Here is a 22,461-nt window from a genome sequence, read left to right as displayed (position 1 = left end):
AATAACAAATCTATCTATGTATATGTATGAAACGAAGGACAGAGAAACAGAGAGAATGAAGTAGTAGAAGAAGTGAATCAAATGCAATAAGAGGTCAATGATAAAACTGCTTATAAATTACATTTGCAGCCAACGTGTAGTGCTATATACAAAATATTTATTCAATTTGCATTAAAAAAAAGAAATAAATAAAACATTAAATTAAACAAAGTAACCGTAAATAAACCAATTAAACCAATTGTTCAAATCCAAAAAAAAAACCCAATTACAATGGAGAACAAAAATCAACTGAAACATTAAAATTATATACATAAAAAAATATTGTATGGGCGTGCAAACAAGTTTCGAAGGTGATCGAATAAAGTTATATATGTATAAAATAAAGCCTACAGGAGAATGTCAAATATATATTTCATTCCAGTGTTATCTGTTCTACCCAGCTCTACGCACATGCCTATAAGACTTGGACACATTATAAATTCAGGCAGCTCTTCCTTGCTCACAATTTATGCCCAATTTTGAAGTCATTTCGAACCGTTTGTCTCCTGATAATTGCTAATAATTTAGCGTCACTTGACGACCTTAAGCCCCCCACAGCCCTGGGACACCTTATCAACAGCAGCAAAGAGAAAGATAGCTTTTGCAGAGTCCCATCAATGCCTCGTAGCCCCAAAATACTGTCCATACACCATTTCATGTCACTATTTCCATATGTACACTGGTTTTTTGCCTGTCTGTTATCAGACCTTCATTATTCATTATGTTCGTTTAATTTGGCTTAAAGCACAAAATTGTTTGTAAATGGCAGTTATAGCCTTACCATTGAGTGGTGCCCCAAGCCCACACTCGAACCATTCATACACACGAGTATATTGTGATAATTGTGGGCACTCACTCACACTTTACCTTGTGATTTATCATAATATGGCCGCGTGCTAAATTTTATATCTTGTAGTTAAATAGCTGGTAGGAAGTGGAAGGAGTAAGTTACACAACTAATACTCTGATTGCAGGTAGCAAGTGACAAAATTAATGAGGACTCTGAGGATCCTTTATATCCCATACCTCTCAGAGTATCGTAGAAAATCTACGAATCAATGTTTTTATTGTAGTATGAATACTCGAAAGTTTCGAATATAAAACCTGATTTGCCCGCATAGTGACTGACCTATTTCCCCTTTTTAACCGAATCATAAAGATATATAGTTCCCAAAAATAATAATTGAATATTCGTTTCCCCTTTCTTTGATATGACTATTATTTTTTATTAGTTGTTGGGGCACCAAAAGATAGGAATAGATTTCGCTGAATGTCGTTTCACATAAAAAACCCAACCTTTATTTGAACATGTGAATATGAACTCGTTCGTTTATTATGCATTTTTGGTAGAATCAAATAAACTTAATCGGCAATCGATTGCGTATATTTCATTGCCTGATTCAGAGCGCTTTGCCCCCACAACAATATATTTCTAAATTGGCTCAATCATATTTAACTTCTAGGTAACTCTATCGGAATTAAATCAAACCAAATTGAGTCATTGAGGTAAATCTTTTTCAAGAGTTTAGACACTCCAAAGAGCGACTTTTTGTACGACTTCAGTGAGGTCTGGAGAGGGTTCGGAATTCACCGTGTGAAATGAAAACATCCAAATATCATCATTATCCTACTAATAAAATGCATATTATTCCAATGGCCCTGTGAACACCCCCCTGCCAAATTATCTAGCAGATAAATTCGGGGGCGACCTGAAAAACAATATCAGAGTGGTATCTATCTGTAGAAACTGTTGAATCAACAGCAATAACAACAATTAGAAGCATTTATATGAGTTGAGGCAGTTAGTTTTGGTTTGTTTTTTTATCGCCAAAGCAAATGCCGAAATCAAAAGTAATCCATCATCTGGGAGGCTTTAAGGGGGAGAGCCCGAGTACGAGTACAGCGCTGATAAGGAGGTACACCTCCACTTCACTTACACCCCAAAAAATACAACACAAATATTCCGAATTCTCTCACCGACCAAAACAGTTAGACAAACGCATGCAGAAGAGAGACAGAGAGCGCGCGCTTAAGAGAGAGGATCTTTACAGTTACTCCATCAAAGCGTTGGTACCTGCGACCGAAGAGAGGCTGCCAACTTAAAAGAGAGTGAAAAGTATGTAATTTTAATTTGTTTACAACAACAATTAGTCAAAGCAAACACCAAAAGAACAATTCAACAGTAGTACAAACGCAGAGAAACGAAAAAAAAGCCGGAGCTCGAACCGATAACGGGGTGATTAACAATTACTCGATCAAACGCACCGACGCGCGCAGGAATGGTCGCAATTTGACAGAGGTGTGTGGGCCGTCTGCAGCCAGCGTTTGCGCGGGGTGTGCGGTGGGTGTGTGTGTTGGTATGGAGGCGCTTTGATTTATATGACTGCTAGGATCGGATCGCCGCCCACCGATTGGATGTATACAGGGTCTCAATACAGAGACCGCGCGGGTAACGGTATCTCGGCCGTTGTCGTAGCTGTCGTCGTTGTCTGCAATTGGAAATTGTGCTGGGGAATTGGAGTCGAGTGGAGTGCCATCGAGCCATTGGAGCGCCGAGCGAGCACCTCCTTCAACCATTCAACCACCAACCAACTATGCCGCTTATCATGGTAGTCCGATGGTAGCTCGCGCTCACGAGCATTATCTATATCGGTTTTCTCTGTCTCTCTCTCTCTCTCTCTCTCTCTGCGTGTGTTTGTGTCATATCTACATACCGCTCTATTATTGTTAATATTGATATCTACCCATTAGCACAACATTATATGTACAATCTATTATATTCTGTGAAATCAGATTTAGTACAATTTATTGGGCCCTGGGTTTCTGCTGCTGGTTTCTACTGTTCATCAATTAGTTCATCGCCTGCGGCCAACGCAGTCGCTTCGCTTCGTACCTTCTGATCGTTCGGTGCCCCATAGGAATACGGATCCCACTCACACTTTACTTCATCATGGATATAGGCACTAAGTCAAGCAAATCTTCCTTCTCCATTGACAACATCTTGGATCATAAGACGCGTAGGGGTCACAGTCCCGCTGCGGAAAGTGCCAAAAATCGCACGCAATCGCGTCGCTCTTCGCCACACAGTCCTGTGGTGGCAACAGCTGTACCCAGCATGGCCACTGCCTCGCCGCCAACCAGCGTTGCGGCAGCAGCATCAATCTACGATCTATCCCGCGAGGCTGTTGCCGCGCAATATGCACTCAAGAATCTGGAGTCCAGTCAGGTGCTGTCGCCCACGACACTGCGTTTCAATCCCATCTATCCAGATCCCGCCTCGCTATTCTACCAGCAAATGCTGAATCTACAGAAGAATCCCTCGCTCTTTATGCCTCACTTCCAGGCGGCAGCCGTGGCCGCAGCAGCCGCCGCCCAACCCACGGGCTATTGTGATCAATATAGTCCGTTTGCCATGGATTGTGAAGGTGAGTGCAATGTTGGGTCTTTAATTTAATATATTGTTAGGGTAAATTTGTGGAATATATGGTAAAAAGACAGAGAGAATGCATAGCTGTGGAATATTTGTACTTGTTGTTCTATTAGATAATTAATAGAAGTATTGTTTAATATTATTCAGAATATGGAAATATGTAAATAGATTTTCGATTTGAAAGAAAGAAAGATGGATATATTGAGGTTCTGGGAGGATTTAAATTTAAATATAATAAAATATCCAAGATCTTCTAAATGGAATGGGCAGAGTATCTTAATAGGCTATAGATTTTTTATACAAACTTTAAAGAGCTCACAAGGCTTACTCTAGTAAGAAAGTAAAGTAGAAAGATTTTCATCCATCTTACAGATCTTGAAGATCTTGCAAATATAATGGGTAGACTGACACAAGAGAAAACATATTTATTACTTAAGTTCCCAAGATTTCTCAAGGTTTACTAGACATATTCGGGTTGTGCTTAATTTGTATTCCCTTAACTTTATTCCGTCATATGTATGTACATAAATTCTAATTGATCGTTGACTCTTAGTAGCACAAAATTCCCTCCGACTATAGAAATTGGACCCAAGGTTTTGGGATCCACTCAATATTAGCATTCAGTCATAGATATTTATGAAATAACGGATATGAGTCATGGAACTCGGTATCACATTATATATCATGAATGAATGAGCGATACAATTATCAATTAGAGGCTAAACATGCTGATAAATGTAGCAACTTTATAAGTACATACATTCATAAACAAGTGATATGTTAATCCCATCAAGATATGAGCAAATGTGTACCCCAAAATTATGAATAGTTTGGCAACTAAATGAGGAAACTTGGGTAGGGTTCTACGAAATTTCAAACACATATATTCTGTTGAACTTTCACACGGAATTCGGCAGTAGGGATTAAAGTGCAACCCCTGGGACACTCAATGAACTTGAGGCATAATCCCTGACATATGGAAATTGATTGACCTTGTTGGAGTTAGTTTAAAAATTAATAAAAATACTCATTTAAATAGAGTCTTGAATGTTCAATCTACCAAAAAATATTACAATGATGATCGGATCCCACACAAAATGTGGGCCATAAACATGATTAATGTGTGTGCCCTGCCCTGTTGGATGTTTGTCAAAGTCAAGTGTTGGCGCCAATGCCACTTGAAATCTCATCAGACTCCCCCCAGCTTGCATTCTCAGTTGCAATGTAACGGTAGAACCACCCACACCCATCTCTACCCTATAGAACTCAGTCTGAAACAGTGGGACGACTGATAAAGTCGCCGCCCTAATTCTTCCCCTAACTCTGCACAAACATTCGAAATATTTTTTCGGCTGCCTTATCAAAATGACAAATATTTGAAATTGAGGTGAGAGCCGATCAGAACCGTAAGAGCAATGCATTTCTATTTGGGGTATATGTCATTGTTGGGAATCCAAGTGACAGTTTTGGGGACTGTCTTTGTGGGATTAGGAGTATTGTGATGTTGGTTAAATGGATGTGTTTGAATTCAGTCATTCATTGGCAAGCCTCTCTAGAATTTAAATAAATAAAAGGTGAGGTCTTAACTAAGATTAAGGATTTATGTAGTGAAATGTGCTGGCAGTTATGGGAAGAAATGAAACAAGTTTGGTGTACAAAAAGTCCCCCTGATTGTTTGTAGTTTTTGTGTGAAATGACTAGGGTTGAGGACACATATAAAATACAGAATTAATAAGTAACAGTCTCTGAATCATTTAATTTCTTTGTTATATTAAACTGAATCACTTGGAAAATGTCTTGCTATCTAATAGCACTTAATGATGCAATATCTTTGGACTACTTTTATATTATTCCTGATTTATGGAGTTGCCAATTTTATGTTGCCATATCTTTCCTAGTGGATCTCTTCTTCTTTTTAAAGCTCTCATCTTTTATATAAATCAAATATCTGTACTAAATTGTATTACCCTTTGAAACTTGATACCTTCCGACACGATAGAGCATTGCTTAGTGAGGTTTGACCAATTTTGCCTCTGCATTGCGGCCTCTCCACTCAAATGCCCATTTTGATTTCCGATTTGTGTTGGCTTATCTAAACGAAAAATGCTATTAGAGGCGATTAATAGGCGCTGTCCATCATCTTGTGGCGACAATTGCCATTTGATTTCGATAAGCTCCGTCGTCTGTTGTCGATGGACGGATTGCAGGAAGGGTTATGGGCATATGGCACGACAAGTGCTTGATATGATTTGGTTTTTTTGACCATACACATTATAAAATAATAACAAATTCAATTTTCAACTATTTAAAAAGCAAACCGACTACGGGGATATGTGTAGATCTTTTTTTAGAAGGGGCAGATGGCAGACGGCACGGAGCTTATCGCGGGTATACGCCACTTAATAAAAAAATAAACGTTAATAAGCGTACTTGTAATGATTTAAATTATGAGCGCTATTTGTTTTTATGACACTTTCTACAATTTCTACAAATATATTGGCACAATATATAGGAGCAGGCATACACTAGATGGTAGGTCCTATCTTTGATACGTGTCTAGGGCTATGTGATGAGGTAATTGAGTCCCAAAATATCAGATTAGATCAGAATTATTGAATGAGCGCAATTTAAATCTTTTGACAAGTGCGAATTTCCGTTACGTCAACAGCAGATAGAGAGAGAGGGGGGAACGAGAGAGAGCACGGCGCGTTATCAGTCGCATTCGAGTGGGGAGCACCGCCATACACGAAGTACTCGTACAATCGGATTGCTTGTCGGGTGTCGGGAGCCGGTAGCCGAACCTCAATTACCAGCAATAGATTCCGCTCAATTGCCCCTGGCAGCCCGAATACCCACTCAACTTCTGATTTCATTAATTTCGCAATGGCGTCCAAGTTTTTTCAGCCCACTTACAAGTGGGCGGTGACATACGAGTATGCCCCCGCAATACTGATATACACACTCCCAATCCAATACACATGTATAACTTGGAATAGTTGTTGTCTGATTACTGTCTGATAAAAGAGAGCTGTACGACAGAGTGGGACGCAGCTAGATAATGGGAATGAATCGGAGCAATTGCAGTAACCAATCGAAACTGAATGAGTATTCCAATTTATATCTAAAAGATAGTGTTTGCATGTGAAATTAAAAGAACTGTCTAGAAATTGTTGTTTCCAAGTGTCACATTTAGTTGCAGAAATAGTTGGAGTTCCAGCAAAGGGTAATGAGGAATTTCGGCATGGAAAGGGAATGTGTGTAGAAAATAACTTTCTGTGTGAATTATTATGAGAATAATATCCATAAAATATTAGATAAAATTATGAAATGACTTTATTAACAGATAAATGTTGATATTAATAAGGATTTAAATATTAGAAAGATCTTTGTGGAGTTGTAAAGAGTTTGTGTATAAAGTAGTATCCAGAAACAGGACAGGTACTTTACCTTGTACTTATATGGAACTTAAGCACAGCTATTCCAGTTCCAGCTATTCCAGTTATTATTCCTCAGTTATTTTCAGTTATTCTTCTCTTATGTACCTCCTCCATATATATTTCTCTGCCTGCTTTCGTCGCCAAAGCGCTCTCTCACCTTTTATAATTTCATCATGACGCCAACCAAACCGTTACTTTTCTCCACTCTCTCTCTCTCTCTCTCTCTCTCTCTATTTTTTATGGAAAGTGGAAGCCAGAAACAGGACAGATACTTACTTTGTACTTATCTGGAACTTTACCTCAGCTATTCTCAGAAATAATCCCTCTGTAGCCATTGAAAAACAAACACCCAAAATCTTCATTCTACTCCTCTGTCTCCTCTCTCTCTCTCGCATACAAAATCACTCTCTTACTTTGCATATTTTTTTAATAACTCCAACTAAACTGTTCCTTTTCTCCTTTCTTTCTCTCTCTCTTCACAGGCTTTCCCAATCCGGCCTCCACTGCAGCCGCTCTCTACTGCAATGCCTATCCGGCGGCCAGCTTTTACATGTCCAATTTCGGCGTGAAGCGCAAGGGCGGCCAGATCCGCTTCACGTCGCAACAAACGAAAAATCTCGAGGGCCGCTTTGCCAGCTCCAAGTATTTGTCGCCCGAGGAGCGCCGCCATCTGGCGCTGCAGCTGAAGCTAACGGACCGCCAGGTGAAGACGTGGTTCCAGAATCGTCGAGCCAAGTGGCGGCGTGCAAATCTCACGAAGCGCAGTGGATCGACGGTGGCTGGACCCAGCTCAACTGCGCCCAGTTCCAACAGCAGCAGTGGCTCCACCTACGGCACAGCACTGACTCTAAGCAGCCGTGGCAGCGGACAGCAGAGCGATGAGGAGGATCGCATGTATCTGTCGGAGGATGATGAGGACGACGATGAGGAGGAGCCGGCGGAACCATTAGCCGAGCCAGTGGGAAAGTAAAGCTAGTGGATTGTCAAGGGGGGTACCTTACTCATAAGATAGTTTTTAGTCATAGTTTAGATTAAATACATTTATTTCAATTATAATAATGGAATTCCAATCCTAGTGAAACTGATAGCTGTCGAGGCAGGCGCAATTTGGCAGTGTGCAGCGCGGTGCCAGATTCGAGAGATGGCCCATGGTCACCGGAAAGGAGAGCGGCACAAACCACTTGGGGTAGGCACAAATGGCAGCCGCAGCTGCTGCCGACGGGTTGCTCCCAAAAGCGGCACTGGGAGGCTTCAGTTCCATCAGCGGTTTGTTTGTGTACTGCAGGGAGGCAGCAGCTTTAGACTACTCTTCACTTCCTGCTTTAAAACACTCACCTGTTCCGCTATGACTGGCCTGAAGGCGCTGCTTCTTTGTGGCATCGCCAGTTGTAGGCTTGGCATGGGAGTCTCCTGTGATTTGGCGATATCCATGGGCGCCGCCGCTGCCCCTGGTGAGACATTCTCTATGGCGCGTATCAAATCGAGATCGCAGCGTTTCAGCACCAACTCCAGAACAGATCGTTTCCGTTGGGGAAAAAGCTGCGCCAGCATATCGATGGCCGTCTGTGAGACATTCTCCCGTCGGGTGGCGCTCAAATCTTGGGCAACTGCCGGAGGCTCAGAAAGCTCCTCCTGCTGCTGCTGCTGTCTCTCCTCTGTCATGGACTGCTTCTCCAGCTGTTCAGCTTCCTTAAGTTGTCGGGGGGAACTTGGCTGCGTGACGGTCAAACCAAAGATATTGCCCGGCGGCAGTGCATCGATGGAGCGTCCCGTTTTGTTTGCCACCAAACGCATGGCAATCGCATCCTCCACCGCCTGCTGGCGCTTCAGGGCGACCTGAATGCCATCAAACAATTGAAATTAATATGCGACAAGTGAACATCTTCCTCTCTCTGACTGCTTCTATTTGACTTTACTACAAACAAAAGCCACAGCAATTCCTTGGGGTATCGCACATCCAAATGCTCCCCCTTCCCGCTACCCTAATGAAATGCGAGACCAGGCCACACTTGTGCAAACAGTTTTGGTAAGCGGATATTTTGCTCGATTTGTTCCTTACGCCTTGACAACTTTCCATCATCATCAGCGGCAGCACCAATCGTCAGAATAGAACCAGAACTGGTTTTATTTTCTGACTAAATCTGTTCAACGTATTCCATTTCATTGGTTGTTTGTGTTGGGCTGGGTTGGGTGGTTTCTGCCTATCGGGTATTTGTGTTTCAAATTAGAGCAATGGCTAGCATTTAATATAAAGACAATATGAAGAGTGTAGAAGTAATTATTTTCCAGCCAACAACTGAATTCAGTGGCAATGACTGATTGAATTTAATTGTAATTTGTTAAATAAATATTTTAGTTTGAGGAATTTTAGTTAATAGAATCTGTTAGTTTTTATCGCCCAAATGGCCGAAGAATTATTCCGGTTGAATAATAACATGAATTAAATCCCAACATAGCAGGTTCTTTGATTCAAATCAAATTGCAAGCAGTTTTGCTTGCGCTTCTCATATGTGGACTGCATTGCCGATCCTATGGCATGGGTAAGCTAGCATGGAGATGTCGATAACGTATACAGAGCTTCGAGAGAGCGCTTATAGAACGTTAATAGTGTTATTTGTTAAGCAGTTAGTGGGCGTGGTTCTGCTCCTAACAGAATTATTTAAAACGTTGAAGTTGGAATTGGAAATTTGGAATAACTTTGATCTGCAATATTGAAGGTATGCAAATTTCTTGAACTGATGATAGTCATGCTCCAATCCAGCTTTATCCCCTTCCGGATTGGCTTACCTGTGCCGCCATAATGCGCTGACGCTCAAAGATCAGTACACACTTGGCACATTTGCAGTTCTTGTAGGTGCAGAGCTTCTTGTGTCCCCTCAGCTCCGAGATAATGCCATGATTACGACAGCGTGCACATTTGGGCACTCGATTCGCGACCTTCGGACCCTGCTGGGACTCAACTAATTTGAGGCTTTTGGCGCTGGAGCCAGCCAAACGAGAACGCTTGCTGGGCACCTCACTTTGTATGGAATCATCACTGACACTGGCCATGGCGTAGCGTAGCCGTGGAAAAGATTCAATTAAAACAGACAATTGACCAAAGAAGTTGCAGCGGCGTCGAGCTAGAGAGATATTTTGTGGCTTTGTTGGGGGCTAGCGAAAAAGAAACTAAATTTTGGAAACACTTGGAACCAGGATTTGGAATTGTTTCAAAGCCAAGTTGATGCTGAAGCTTTGTTGACTTACGCAGGCGCTTTAGCGTTGCGAGGATTTGCCAAGTTTTGTTTGATTCGATTGGTGGTTGCTTGACATTCGGACTCCACCCACAAGACTCTGGAAGGGGGTGTTGTGGGAGGAGCAAACATTCAGAGATATTGACACTGCCCATTGTGAGAACAAAATATTATTTAGCTTGCATTGAATAGTTATAGCAGGAAGCCTTTTGAAGCAAACACACTTTAAACGTACCATCTGATTATAACTTAATTTTTATTCAAATAGGCGCCAAAAAAGTTCAAATAAAATACCAGAGCATTCCTCTAAGCTCAAATGATGGTCTTACTCCAAACGATAGCGTGCCGAAAAAATCGATAAGACCGATATTTACAAGCCAATTTAGCAGTTTTAAGCTAAACAATAGAATTTCTTTATCACTTTTGTTGTGCGCGCCATTTTTCAAAATATTCAATGTTATCAGTTAATATACTTGTGCCTTTTAATAATTTACATACATTTACATACTGTAGACAGCTCCCTTGCTTCCAGAAGGGCGATTTTAATGAAAAGTTCAAATACAAATTTGTAAAATATAAGGTAATAAGGTAAACAAACCAATAAAAATTAGTATTTAAAATACGTCAAATTGATCCTTTAAACGGATAAAAGTCTTTGGAAGCTAGTAATATCAAATAGAACATCGAAATCGAGGAATATGACTTAAGACTACGGTATATTCGCGGTATATTTTTAAAATGAGTAGGTATATTTTTGGTCTGACTATTTCCGAGGTCACACTGGCTAGCACGTGTACCCCAAAAAGTAAACCAAATAAACTAAACCAAGTAACTAAGATAATACAGACAGCCGCTGAAAATGGTTGCACAGGGGTCCGATAAAATGAAGGCGCTCGCGCTCAAGCTGTTTGAGATCAATGCGTTCAAATTCGGTGACTTCAAGATGAAGGTGGGAATCAATTCGCCGGTTTACTTTGATCTACGTGTAATTGTCAGCTATCCGGATGTGATGGTGAGTGTTTGTGCGTGTGTGGCAGTTGACGTGATATCGTCTTTAATGTCTCTACCTAATGCCCCTAGCAAACCGTCTCGGATTTGCTGGTGGAGCACATCAAGGAGGTGAAATTGACCGCAAAACATGTGTGCGGTGTGCCCTATACGGCTCTGCCCCTGGCCACGATCGTCTCCCTGCAGCAGGGCACGCCCATGCTGGTGCGCCGGAAGGAGGCCAAAGCGTACGGCACCAAGAAGCTCGTCGAGGGCATCTTCAATGCAGGGGACACCTGTTTGATTGTCGAGGATGTGGTCACATCGGGCTCCAGCATCCTGGAAACAGTGCGTGATCTGCAGAGTGAGGGCATTGTGGTAACCGACGCCGTTGTGGTGGTGGATCGGGAGCAAGGTGGAGTGGCCAACATTGCCAAGCACGGCGTCAAGATGCATTCCCTCTTTACGCTGTCCTTCCTGCTGAACACACTTCATGTGGCGGGACGCATCGAAAAGTCGACGGTTGACGCGGTGGCCAAGTACATTGCCGCCGTCCAGATTAACAGCGATGGCACATTCGTGGGTGGTGATAAGCCCGATGTTGTCGGAGGTGTGTATGCTTTGTATTTTAGCTTCCCCCAAAGCCCCGCCGCAGATTTGGTACAGATAATGAAATCCATGAAACTCGCGCATGTTCGGTCTAGTCGGGCCCCAATGAACTTTGATTGTCCCATGCCACGAGTCCCCGTTGGGTCTGTCTGATTCAATTAGGGACGAGCCATAAACCACCGGCTAAATTAGCTTTTATTTTCCCTTTGATATGAATATTTTTGTTATACAGCCCGCCGTAAAAGCGATTCCCCAACTGGTTTCCAGACTGCCTCCAGTAGAGCGCTGGAAGATCAAGTTTGAGGCTAATCAAAGCCGGGCACGTGATGGCAGAAAGCGTTCAATGAATTATGTCACGAGCTTATCAGCTAAACGAGTGCCAAATACCCTCTCCAATTGAATCTATTTAAAGGCAGAGGCAAAGGCAATCTCTCTGCTGATACTAAAAATACTCAAACGGTTTTCTGTTTCTTCCGCAGCCAATGACTTGCAGCGCACCAAACTGACCTACGAGAGTCGCGCCAATTTGGCCAAGAGTGCTTTGGCCAAGCGGCTCTTCAACCTGATGGCCAGCAAGCAAACGAACCTCTGCCTGGCCGCCGATCTGAACAAGGCCGATGACATCCTGAATGTGGCCGACAAGTGCGGCCCCTACATCTGCCTGCTGAAGACGCACGTGGACATTGTCGAGGACTTTAGCGAGGGCTTCATCACCAACCTGCAGTCGCTGGCCAAGCGCCACAACTTCCTGCTGATGGAGGATCGCAAGTTTGCGGACATTGGCAACACCGTTTCTCTGCAGTACGCCAAGGGCATCTACAAGATCTCCAGCTGGGCGGATTTGGTCACAGCTCACACGTTGCCTGGTCGCAGCATTCTGCAAGGCTTGAAGGCGGCTCTGGGCCCTGACGCCAGCAAGGAACGTGGAGTCTTTCTCCTAGCCGAGATGTCGGCCAGTGGCAATCTCATCGATGACAAGTACAAAGAGAACAGCAACAAGATAGCCACCGAAGGTGCTGACGTGGACTTTGTGGCCGGCGTGGTTTGCCAATCTTCCAAGACGTTCGCCTTTCCCGGACTGCTACAGCTGACGCCCGGCGTGAAGATTGACGAGAGTGTGGACAAGCTGGGACAGCAGTACCAGACGCCCGAACATGTGGTTCAGGAGCGTGGCGCCGACATTGGTGTGGTGGGACGCGGCATTCTACAGGCAACCAATGTGGAGCAGGCGGCTCAGACTTACCGCGATCGCCTGTGGGCGGCATACAAGGATCGCGTGGCCAAGTAGAAGGCACAGAGAGGCTAACCCCATCCCAGCATTCCGTATTTGAATTTGATTAGAAATTTTTTTCCCACCTACATTCGGTTTTGGTTAAAACTAAGTTTAAGCACAACAAAAAGACAAATTCGTTTCATGATTTTAAAATGCATTTATATGAATTGATTTGAACTCTAGATAAGAATTTTCAAAACAGAGAAAAAACGTATCCAATGTTAAGCTAAGAGTCACAACAAATAGAAGATAAAGTTACAACAATCGATGTGTATGTGTGAAATGATAACAATAATAATTATTATCTGATTCCTAGTAGGAAGCCAGACACTGCAATACGTAGCTATAGTCGCCGGAAATATCATCCTGTAAATGAAATCGAGAGTAGGAGAACATTGTTGAATTTTACGTAGTTAGTTTTGCCATCGAACTAAGCAAACTTTATTGTTGTTAATAGCACAAGCACAAAACTATATATATATATAATATATACCAAGTACAATGCTGAATTATTTCACAAAAAAGAAACACATGTATACAAAATAAAACACACGTAAAAAATCAGTATAATCGAGTAAGAGACGATACGTTAGACGTTAGATTGCACAGAGGAAATACTAAGGTCGTTTTTCTTGTAGAATTACAATTGGAATTAGAGAACTACATAATTAATTTCATTCTTTTTTTTTTCTTCAAAATGCAACATTTTTTTGTTCTGTTTTTTTTTGGCATTTTCTATTTTAGCAGTTGGGTGGGGGAGGGTTTAAATCTGCATGTATATATCTGTATGCTGGCTGGATCCGCTCTACCAAGCCGCTAGTGTGACTAGCACATATCCAATATCGGTCTCAGCATCCTCCTGTGATTGTGTTGCAGGAAAGATAGAAGCGTGAAAAGAGCAAATATCAGAGCATTTTATTTTGTATACATTACTTAAGACTTGGCCTTTAAGCCACAAGTAAGTCTTTGTCGGATAAGGTTATGGGGTTAAAATTGTGTAAAATAATTTGTGGTGGAATTAGCATATATATTCATGATCTGAGAGGGATAAATAACTGCGCTGCTTAAGCACTAAGCAAGTGGTTCAGCAACATGTATCTGATGTCTACATGACATGTAACTGACATGCCAGTAAGCAGTGTCAATTAACATAAGCTTCCAGCAACGCAAGCAGTGTGCACGAATTGAGCTCACTTTTAATTCGAATTTTAAGTATGTTTTACTAATCAGAAATATATATAAATGCTTAATAGCCAATTCTTCTTCCACACACACAAAATCACATTCTATATGCCTTGAAAAACCACTGCCCAAGTTAATGATACGTGTTAAGCGACTAACAGAGAGCTGTAAGTGACAGGACAAGCAGTGCTGCAGCTAACAGAAACTCAAGTTGAATTTTATATATTTTTTTTCAACGTTTTTTTTTTTGTTCGTTTTATTTTGTTGCGTTTTTTATTTAACGAATTAAATAGCAAATGAGACTCGAGAAACAAAAAACAAAACCATAGCATAAAACATAGTCAAATGTTATATATATGTATATATATGTATAAAGATAAAATTATGTGCATGTTTCGTGCATAGTTTATGTATAATAATTAACATGATGCGAGAGACGGTAGATCTGAGTTCGATTCTAAAACTGATTCTGTCGGGCCTTAAATGCAATGCACATTAGTCGTCTTCATCTTTGAAAAAAATCAAGTTCCAGTATAAAATCTACACAAAAGAGTCAACTATTCGATATATCTGAAATCTCTCTCTTTCATTTTGTACATTCTATTAAGTGTATTTAGTAGATAGATAAGCTTAAGGCATGGAACAGACGACAGTGAAAAAGGTATTTGTTGGAGCTTGATTTCTGATTTTTGGTTGGGGGTTTCTTTTTTTTCTAGAATCCAACAATGGCCAATAGGGCACGCTTATAATCGCCAGATGTGTCGCCCTAAAAATATAGAATTTGCCAGGTTTTAATGTTTTTTTTATGCACACAAATGAATTAGAAACATGTTTAGTGGAAAGTTATGGCATTGCGGGAAAGCATTTGGATAAAAAGAGATTCAACAGAATAATTTTGTACATATTTCGCAAAATGGTTTTATGAGGGGTTTTGAATTGATAAAAAAAAAAGAGTAAAACAGCACGCAAAAGGCAGCTAAGTGATGGACGGATTGTTTATAATATCTCTTTGATAGTAACGCATTAAATGGGGTGTTAAATATCGTGCTCGACACAATTAAATGAGTTAGTTTAAAGGCATAATAAACTTCGGTATTTACCTTGATCCACGACTCCAGGCTCTTGCCGTACTTGTTCTGGAATGCCTCTTTAATGTCACCCAGATCGATCTCCGAGCGGCTGACAACGATGCGAATCAGCGTCTTGTCCTTGGTGCCCATGCCAGCCATGGAATCGTGCAGGCGCTCCGAGAAGTAATCGATCTTGGACTTGCAGCACTTGACTATGGACAGAATGGCAACATTAATAAAGAATTCAAACAGTCAAGAGTCTAACAAAATACGCACCAATGGCAAGGAAACCCTTCTCCACTGAGCCACTGAACTCCCGCTTGATGGCCTTCTCGATATCGTTGCCGGACAAATTCTCGTATTCGAGGAAGATCTGACGCAGCTGCTGGTACGAGCGGGTGATGAGGATCGAGTTGAAGGTGGACTCATCAGTGCCCCACTGTCCCTCGCCGGCGTCGTGCAGAGCCTGAGCATCGGCGATGGCCGCAGCCTCATCGACGCCCTGGTTCTCGTCACGATTGCCCTGGACGAGGGACACACAGAGGCGCTTGAAGTGTCCGCTGGTGTCGCCCTTCAGGTCCGACTCCAGGGGCTTGCCAAAGCTCTGCTCGTAGAACTGGGCAATGGTCTTGATGCCATAGTTGGACAGGGTGCAGAGGATCTCAATGATGGCCTCCTCATCGGTGCCCAAGCCAGAGATGGCGTCGTTCAGCTCCTTGGCATAGAACTGTGGCAGCGGTGTCATCAGCGCCACAATCACATCCTCGAACTTGCCGCCCAGCTCCGACTTGAGGTCCGAAATCAGATCCTTGCCGTACGCGGTCTTAAAGGCCTCTGCAATCTCCAGACGCTGCACAATGCCGCGACGGGCGAGGATCTCAATAATGGCCTTCTCATCAGTGCCAAAACCCTTCATGGCCTTGCGCAGAATGGCAGCATCCTCAACGGGATCGAAGGGATCCGCCGGGTAGACAGTGGGTGTGCACTACAGAAACATAAACCAAAAGGTAAAGAGTGAGTAACAAGTCTGAGTAATACAACAGCACAGAGGGAAGGGAACAATTGCGTTTATTCTCTATGTGAGGCACGTAGTACCCGTAAAGGTTTTGCTCTCTGACTCAGCATTAAGCAGAACAATTTTCTAAGAATATATACTATATGCCATTATTTGCCTTATTCCTTTTGTTATGCTAATGTTGCATTGTATTGTACATACTCTGCGGTCTTTTTGTCTTTTTTTTTGGCACTGCTGACAAGCTCTTATCAAAAAGAAATACATAGATAGGGAACGAACTCTGGCTGTCCTATCTGTATCTGTCAGTGCTTGTTTTTCAGTAAATTATCTCGAATACTCGAGTACTCTATACAGTTTAATTAGCGTGTATTGGCTCAGTAAATTACAGATAATTGGTTATCACCTGATTCAGGTCGGGATTTAAAAGTTTGTAGATTAAAGGAAAAACTTGGACTTTGGATTTAAAACTTCTACGAATTCTCTAATGATTTATCTAACAATAACTAAGATTTAAGATCCACGCTCAACTCACCTTGAATGGGTAGTACTCTGCGGAACTCATTTTGATTTGATTGTTTGTTGAAAATCTGTAAATGGAATGTAATAAAGCATAATTATTAAATGTTTAATGTGTACAAGAACACAAAATCGTGAGAGCTAATGAACCTGTCCCAGTTCCAGACCCGGGCCCTGCCCTATGACATCATCGTAGAGAGGGGAACAGTACGCATACGCCGCTTGGCGTACGCTTGGCTCAAACATTTTTCCCCATTGATTTTACCTAACCCAAAAGTGTCTGATGTTTTTTTCTAGCTCGCAGCGAGTTCAACGAACAGGGAAAGGAAAGTGAAAGTTTTCACTGGTTCGGTTGTTAGGGAAATGGGGACTTGGGGCTTGTCTGATAACTAAATGCGTTTGTACAAGTCTGTTGTTTCGTGATGGCTGCAAGAGCACAGTGAGAAACCCACACGAAATGGCCTTATAAACGGATGAGCTCATTCATACCGTTCTGCTGTGGAACACATTGCGGACATGACACCTGGGAGAGAAAGCTTCAGGAAAATGCTGCCTACCAACCAACAAACCATGCCCAACACACACCGCTAGCATAACCAGTTGGGTTGTCAACTGGGACACTATCTGGGCACTTTGAGCTGATATAAGCCGGAAAATCAATAGTGCCAAATAACTTTATAATAAATGGTATTTTTGAACTAAGGCTCGGCACATGTACATAGCTCCAGAAATACTTATTCCTATGTTGTGCCAAAGTAGAAAGTCAACAAAAGATTCAACAGAAATAAAACATTGAAGAAAAAAAAGCAAAGACGTGGCGGCATACCCAAAGCCGTACCCCAAAGCAGGCCAAAACCATCAACAACAACGCCACTGTGGGCCGAAAGCTATAGAGCTATAAACAAACAACAATTTTCTTGGGCACCAGCCATAAGATATTGTTGCTGGAACCGGTTGTTCTGGATTGTACATGCATCTGTTTTAGACACATAAATTATTGTTCTTTCTGGCAAACAAATTTTGGTAGCGTTGGAAGAACTGGAAAACCAACAGACGACCACTTGAATGCTCTTCATTTGGGGGATGTATTACACATCCATCCACTCAGTCATTCATGACGTTGTTCTATAATTAGCCTCTAAATGATCATTCAAAATGAATCATAGCCTCGTGAGATCTGTGACGTCAATGAGCAGCTTCAGATGGGAGTCAACTTTTGAGTCGAGCAGAGAGAAAAAACTACTGAAAAGAGGCCTATAAAGAGAGCTGTGGAAATAGTTTAGCTCGTGACTTGTTTCAAAGTGTGTGAATAATTTCATATACAAAATCTTTTTCGACTTTTAACAACTTCTTTAGAGTCAACTCTTGGGCGGACTGTACTTTGAATTTATCTTCTGACTATATTTTGAGTAATTTATTCGTTAAGGTAGTAAACCTTGATTGGGCACACCTGTATAATTGCTCGACCTAAAATTGCATGCGATGGAATGTGACTTGACAACATCCGATGCGATATGACTAATGCCACGACTATGTACTGGAAGTCTCTAGTGCACTTGCACAAATGTGTCAAACTGTAGTGGGGAAGCTTCCTGGGTGTTCAATTGAAGTTGATTGAATTAAGAGAGAGATCGGATAAACCACAGGTCTCTTTTAATTTCCAAAGAACTCAATTGGAAATGTGTTCTTCGTAACTGTAAAATTGAAACGAGATGATGAACTGAAAGTCACACGCGTCTGCGGCTGGGAGAGGAGAGCAAAACACAGCACAAAGCGTTAGAGAGTGAGAGAGACCGACCCCCACCATTTGATGATGTCATCTTTGGCTAGCAAATTAACTGTGTGTTTTTTTTCTCTCCTTTTATCGGACTGTAGTTGAATGGGGCGGCGCAAATTCAATGGACAAGTAAATAACTGTGAGATTTCATCTCTCTCTCCCAAGGTTGTGGCCACGTACAAGTGTGTTCTCTAGATAAATTCCTTTGATACCGCACCCAGAATTATAGTAATTATATAGCAATGCCCTTGGCATACGAAATCATACACTTTCTTTTGCACTTTTCGTTTGTTTTTGCACTTGAGTCTTGTTTGTGGTTGGACAATACGAATGGCGGGACACAGCGGAGTACAAACAAAATGGGCAATCTATAGGAGAGAAATTCCACACACAAAAGTTTACCAGTGATATTTTTAACGTACAAGTTTTCGAAGCGAACTGTAGGCGAGAGAAAAAAATACTGAATCAGTTGGCGCTCGCGGTCGTCACTTTTATATGTGGGGCTCTCTTTTGCTCTCTCTATGTAAATGTGGGGCCGCTGCCGTTTCCATTGAAATCATTGGAAGTGCAAAAGCCGGTGCATGAGATCCAAAAGAGAGAGCGAGAATGAGAGAGGGAGTATTGGGGTATTGGTGAGTTGGCGTCTGATGGGCCATCGCTCAAATGAATTGAAAATATTAGATTTTGCACTGGTTTTGACATGAGAGTAGATTCAATTATATTCCACACATATTCCACATATTCATCTCAATTAACAGCATTGTAAAGCTTTTTGAAATATGTGTAAAGCTGTCTTTGCAGATCTCGCTAGATTGGAAAATCGTGCTCTCCTACGCTCTAGACAAATACGAGTATCTGCGTGAATCACCAGATCAACGGAAGCTGCTGAGGTAATGACCATGACGTGAATCTTAATATAACAATGATGTTTACAACGTAATGACGCCACGGGGGAAAATTTATTGAGATTATGAGTAATTTGTGTTCATAATTAATTAATTGGGTCAAATCATAACGGCTAAAATTTTGAACTGCTTTCCCCGTTCCCTTTGGTATTTAAATCGGTATTTTTTAAATATTATTTTCGCTGTAATGACCTCCCTGTCCACACCTTGCATTTTCCCGGTACTCGGTAATATCTATTTTTCGGTATATTTCTGAGGTCCGCCTTGGTATATTTGATCGATAAATCTGCGGTCACACTGATTTTCAGCCTATTCGGCAATTGTTTAAAATTTATTTGTTTAAACATTTCCGATAAACATTCGAAAACATTCTGCAGCTTTTAAAGCACCCACACTGCATTTGTAGTTAGTCAAAAGTCCGTAAGTGCATCGTAAATGGGTCGCTTTGCAGTTATGCAGCGACTCAGCCCCTCCCATTTATTATCTGAAAGTAAATGAAAAACCTGCCCCGCCGACTAATGTGTGTGTTTATCTTTTTCAGCAGATAAGGATAAGCAGTAGTATGTGGAAAGCAAGTGCTGGTCATCAGATACAGGCCACCAGTGCCCCAGTCGCCGAAGATGACGATTGGGAGACCGATCCAGATTTTATTAACGATGTGAATGAGCAAGAGCAGCGCTGGGGATCGAAGACGATCGATGGCAGTGGCCGCACAGCGGGCGCCATTGAGTGAGTCATTATCGCTGTTTAGCTGGAAATTTCGAGTTCATTGTTTTCATTAATGCACTTTCTGTGTTCCTTCGCTTTGTTTACCACAATGAACAGCATGGACAAGTTGCGCGAGGAGACTGAACGCTCGGACTTGGACAAGAAGAAGCAATTATTAAAGGATCAGAATGCTGGCTACGGCTACGGTGGCAAGTTCGGTGTGGAAAAGGATCGCATGGACAAGTCAGCGGTGGGCCACGACTACCAGGAGAAGGTGGCCAAGCATGCCTCGCAGAAGGACTACAGCGATGGTTTCGGTGGTAAATTTGGTGTGCAATCGAATCGTGTGGACAAATCAGCGGTCGGTTGGGATCACATCGAGAAGGTGGAGAAGCACGCCTCGCAAAAGGATTACTCATCGGGCTTTGGTGGTAAATTCGGTGTACAATCGGATCGTGTGGATAAATCGGCCGTCGGCTGGGACCACATCGAAAAGGTCGAGAAACACGAGTCACAGAAGGGTAAGCTTTGGGCATTCTAATGACTCATCATCGCTATAGCCACGATTCTTTGTTGTAGATTATTCCAAGGGATTTGGCGGTAAGTTCGGTGTGCAGGAGGATCGCAAGGACAAATCGGCGGTGGGATGGGATCACAAAGAGGCGCCACAAAAGCACGCCAGCCAGGCGGATCACAAGGTGAAGCCAGTCATTGAGGGTGCCAAGCCCTCGAATCTGCGCGCCAAGTTCGAGAATTTGGCCAAGAACTCCGAGGAGGAATCGCGCAAGCGATCCGAGGAGCAGAAACGTTTGCGCGAGGCCAAGGATAAGCGGGATCGGGAGGAGGCAGCCAAGCAGACGGTTGCGGAAAATACGCCCCGAACATCGACTGAAACGCCGCCACCGAAGGGCAGTCGGGCGGCCATTCAGACAGGCCGAGCTGGAGGCATTGGCAATGCCATTAGTGCTTTCAATCAAATGCAATCCCCCGTCTCTGAGACACCGCCGGCACGCAAGGAACCCATTGTCATTCCCAAAGCACTGCCAGCCAAGGTGGAAGTGGCAGACGAACCCCAACCAGAGACGCCAGCACCCGTAGCCGCTGCCGTGCCTGCCCCAGCACCAGCGCCTGTCGTGGTCAAAGAGGCGGCACCCGCGGCCAAGGTCATTGCGAGGCCGCCAGATGTTGTGCCTCAGATTGAGGTGGAGACCGTGGACACACCGCCCAGAAGTGAACCCACATCCCCAGCGCATGAGCCAACGCCTCAGGTGCAACGTGAGCCCGAACCGAAGCCGGAACCTGAGCCAGAGCCTGTGGAGGAGCCGCTGTATCAAAATCAGGCAGAGATTAAGGCTGCCTCGCCACAGCCACCGGCAGCTTCTCCTCTGCCACCAGCAACGAATGGAGCCACGCCTGAGCCTGCCCAAGCAGGTGCTGTTGCTCAAACCCTCGAGGAGGCCATATATGCCAACTCGGACAATCTTGCCGATTACCTGGAGGACACTAGTATCCATGCACTGGCGCTCTTCGACTACCAGGCAGCCGATGATGATGAGATTTCGTTCGATCCTGATGATTTGATCACGCATATCGAAAAGATCGATGATGGATGGTGGCGGGGATTGTGCAAGAATCGTTATGGCCTCTTTCCGGCCAACTATGTGCAGGTTGTTGAACAAAATTCCTAAGTTCAAGAAACAAAAAGAAATGCTTCCGTTTGAAATTCACGATAGAACAAAAATCAAATTGTATTTACTTTAATTTACTTTACTAACCGAACAACAAATAATACTAATGTTTGACTATAAAATCGATTCACAATTCGCTACTAACCCAGATACTCCCCTCCCCATTATGTGTCCCATTTTGTGTGCAACGAACTGCTAGAGATTGAAATTATTATTGTAATTTGTTATGCTAGCACAACCATTCATGGTATTCCATACATGTATACATATATTTGATATATCATTTTACAACATCGAACCCATTTTACATTCTTTTGTATCGTTTATTAGTAGATTTTTTCAAAGAAAAATGCTATGCCAAATTTTATTTATGTTTATGTGCAAAACATTTTATCATTATTCATTTGATGTTTTACTATACTTATGAAGTTTTTGACGTGTGTCAAAGGAACGATTTTTGCTCTTTTAAATTGTATAAAGTCTACGGAATGTTTCCCATGTCAGGTAAAATCTAATGTTAAAGACAGTCAACAACCAGAAAAGTCTGCTCTTTTGATAAATAAATAAATACTTAATAAAGTTTATCAATAGC

At 42.5% G+C, this 22,461-nt stretch overlaps 5 protein-coding genes across 9 annotated transcripts; 3 read left to right on the top strand and 2 right to left on the bottom strand.

Annotated features, from left to right (window-relative positions):
* Positions 1–2,879: 2,879 nt before the first annotated feature.
* LOC117585102 (hematopoietically-expressed homeobox protein Hhex) lies at positions 2,880–8,166 on the top strand. The gene is made up of 2 exons (XM_034274381.1): positions 2,880–3,464; positions 7,389–8,166. Exons 1-2 carry the CDS (start codon positions 2,990–2,992, stop codon positions 7,874–7,876), a joined length of 963 nt encoding a protein of 320 aa, XP_034130272.1. The 5' UTR covers positions 2,880–2,989; the 3' UTR covers positions 7,877–8,166.
* LOC117585101 (doublesex- and mab-3-related transcription factor A2) lies at positions 7,979–10,115 on the bottom strand. The gene is made up of 3 exons (XM_034274380.1): positions 9,694–10,115; positions 8,242–8,742; positions 7,979–8,185 (listed from the first exon to the last, which is right to left on the bottom strand). The coding sequence occupies exons 1-3, from the start codon at positions 9,955–9,957 to the stop codon at positions 7,979–7,981; spliced, it is 972 nt and encodes a 323-aa protein (XP_034130271.1). The 5' UTR covers positions 9,958–10,115.
* An 801-nt stretch (positions 10,116–10,916) lies between these two features.
* On the top strand, positions 10,917–13,344 carry LOC117585099 (uridine 5'-monophosphate synthase). Its single transcript, XM_034274374.1, has 3 exons — positions 10,917–11,151; positions 11,220–11,736; positions 12,215–13,344. Exons 1-3 carry the CDS (start codon positions 10,999–11,001, stop codon positions 13,021–13,023), a joined length of 1,479 nt encoding a protein of 492 aa, XP_034130265.1. The 5' UTR covers positions 10,917–10,998; the 3' UTR covers positions 13,024–13,344.
* LOC117585100 (annexin B9) lies at positions 13,206–19,070 on the bottom strand. Of its 4 annotated transcripts, none has more exons than XM_034274377.1 (5): positions 18,991–19,070; positions 16,808–16,862; positions 15,537–16,245; positions 15,291–15,472; positions 13,206–13,374 (listed from the first exon to the last, which is right to left on the bottom strand). In XM_034274377.1, the coding sequence occupies exons 2-5, from the start codon at positions 16,835–16,837 to the stop codon at positions 13,321–13,323; spliced, it is 975 nt and encodes a 324-aa protein (XP_034130268.1). In that variant the 5' UTR covers positions 16,838–16,862; positions 18,991–19,070; the 3' UTR covers positions 13,206–13,320. The 4 variants fall into 4 exon arrangements, with proteins under 4 accessions (XP_034130268.1, XP_034130267.1, XP_034130266.1 ...); XM_034274376.1 differs by lacking the exon at positions 13,206–13,374 and adding an exon at positions 13,644–13,867; XM_034274375.1 differs by lacking the exon at positions 13,206–13,374 and adding an exon at positions 14,875–14,956.
* Positions 19,071–19,741: 671 nt separating this feature from the next.
* LOC117585098 (hematopoietic lineage cell-specific protein) lies at positions 19,742–22,017 on the top strand. Of its 2 annotated transcripts, none has more exons than XM_034274372.1 (4): positions 19,742–19,893; positions 20,018–20,202; positions 20,299–20,702; positions 20,761–22,017. In XM_034274372.1, exons 2-4 carry the CDS (start codon positions 20,036–20,038, stop codon positions 21,867–21,869), a joined length of 1,680 nt encoding a protein of 559 aa, XP_034130263.1. In that variant the 5' UTR covers positions 19,742–19,893; positions 20,018–20,035; the 3' UTR covers positions 21,870–22,017. The 2 variants fall into 2 exon arrangements, with proteins under 2 accessions (XP_034130263.1, XP_034130264.1); XM_034274373.1 differs by having other exon boundaries at positions 19,747–19,893; positions 20,015–20,202.
* The last annotated feature ends 444 nt before the right edge of the window (positions 22,018–22,461 follow it).

This window comes from Drosophila guanche, unplaced genomic scaffold (genome assembly GCF_900245975.1).
Source record: "Drosophila guanche unplaced genomic scaffold, DGUA_6, whole genome shotgun sequence".
Lineage (NCBI taxonomy): Eukaryota > Metazoa > Arthropoda > Insecta > Diptera > Drosophilidae > Drosophila > Drosophila guanche.
The sequence above is the reverse complement of the archived record's forward strand: the minus strand, read 5'-3'. Positions and strand labels throughout refer to the sequence as shown.

Coding starts and splice junctions, on each gene's coding strand:
- LOC117585102 (XM_034274381.1), top strand. CDS start 2,990: ATGGATATAGGCACTAAGTCAAGCAAATCTTCCTTCTCCATTGACAAC. Junction 3,465..7,388: donor GTTTGCCATGGATTGTGAAG/GTGAGTGCAATG, acceptor CTCTCTTCACAG/GCTTTCCCAATCCGGCCTCC.
- LOC117585101 (XM_034274380.1), bottom strand. CDS start 9,957: ATGGCCAGTGTCAGTGATGATTCCATACAAAGTGAGGTGCCCAGCAAG. Junction 8,743..9,693: donor AGCGCATTATGGCGGCACAG/GTAAGCCAATCC, acceptor GATGGCATTCAG/GTCGCCCTGAAGCGCCAGCA. Junction 8,186..8,241: donor GGCCAGTCATAGCGGAACAG/GTGAGTGTTTTA, acceptor GCCTCCCTGCAG/TACACAAACAAACCGCTGAT.
- LOC117585099 (XM_034274374.1), top strand. CDS start 10,999: ATGGTTGCACAGGGGTCCGATAAAATGAAGGCGCTCGCGCTCAAGCTG. Junction 11,152..11,219: donor TCAGCTATCCGGATGTGATG/GTGAGTGTTTGT, acceptor TAATGCCCCTAG/CAAACCGTCTCGGATTTGCT. Junction 11,737..12,214: donor TAAGCCCGATGTTGTCGGAG/GTGTGTATGCTT, acceptor TTTCTTCCGCAG/CCAATGACTTGCAGCGCACC.
- LOC117585100 (XM_034274377.1), bottom strand. CDS start 16,837: ATGAGTTCCGCAGAGTACTACCCATTCAAG. Junction 16,246..16,807: donor CAGAGTACTACCCATTCAAG/GTGAGTTGAGCG, acceptor ATGTTTCTGTAG/TGCACACCCACTGTCTACCC. Junction 15,473..15,536: donor GAAGGGTTTCCTTGCCATTG/GTGCGTATTTTG, acceptor TTCTGTCCATAG/TCAAGTGCTGCAAGTCCAAG.
- LOC117585098 (XM_034274372.1), top strand. CDS start 20,036: ATGTGGAAAGCAAGTGCTGGTCATCAGATACAGGCCACCAGTGCCCCA. Junction 20,203..20,298: donor CGCACAGCGGGCGCCATTGA/GTGAGTCATTAT, acceptor CACAATGAACAG/CATGGACAAGTTGCGCGAGG. Junction 20,703..20,760: donor GAAACACGAGTCACAGAAGG/GTAAGCTTTGGG, acceptor TCTTTGTTGTAG/ATTATTCCAAGGGATTTGGC.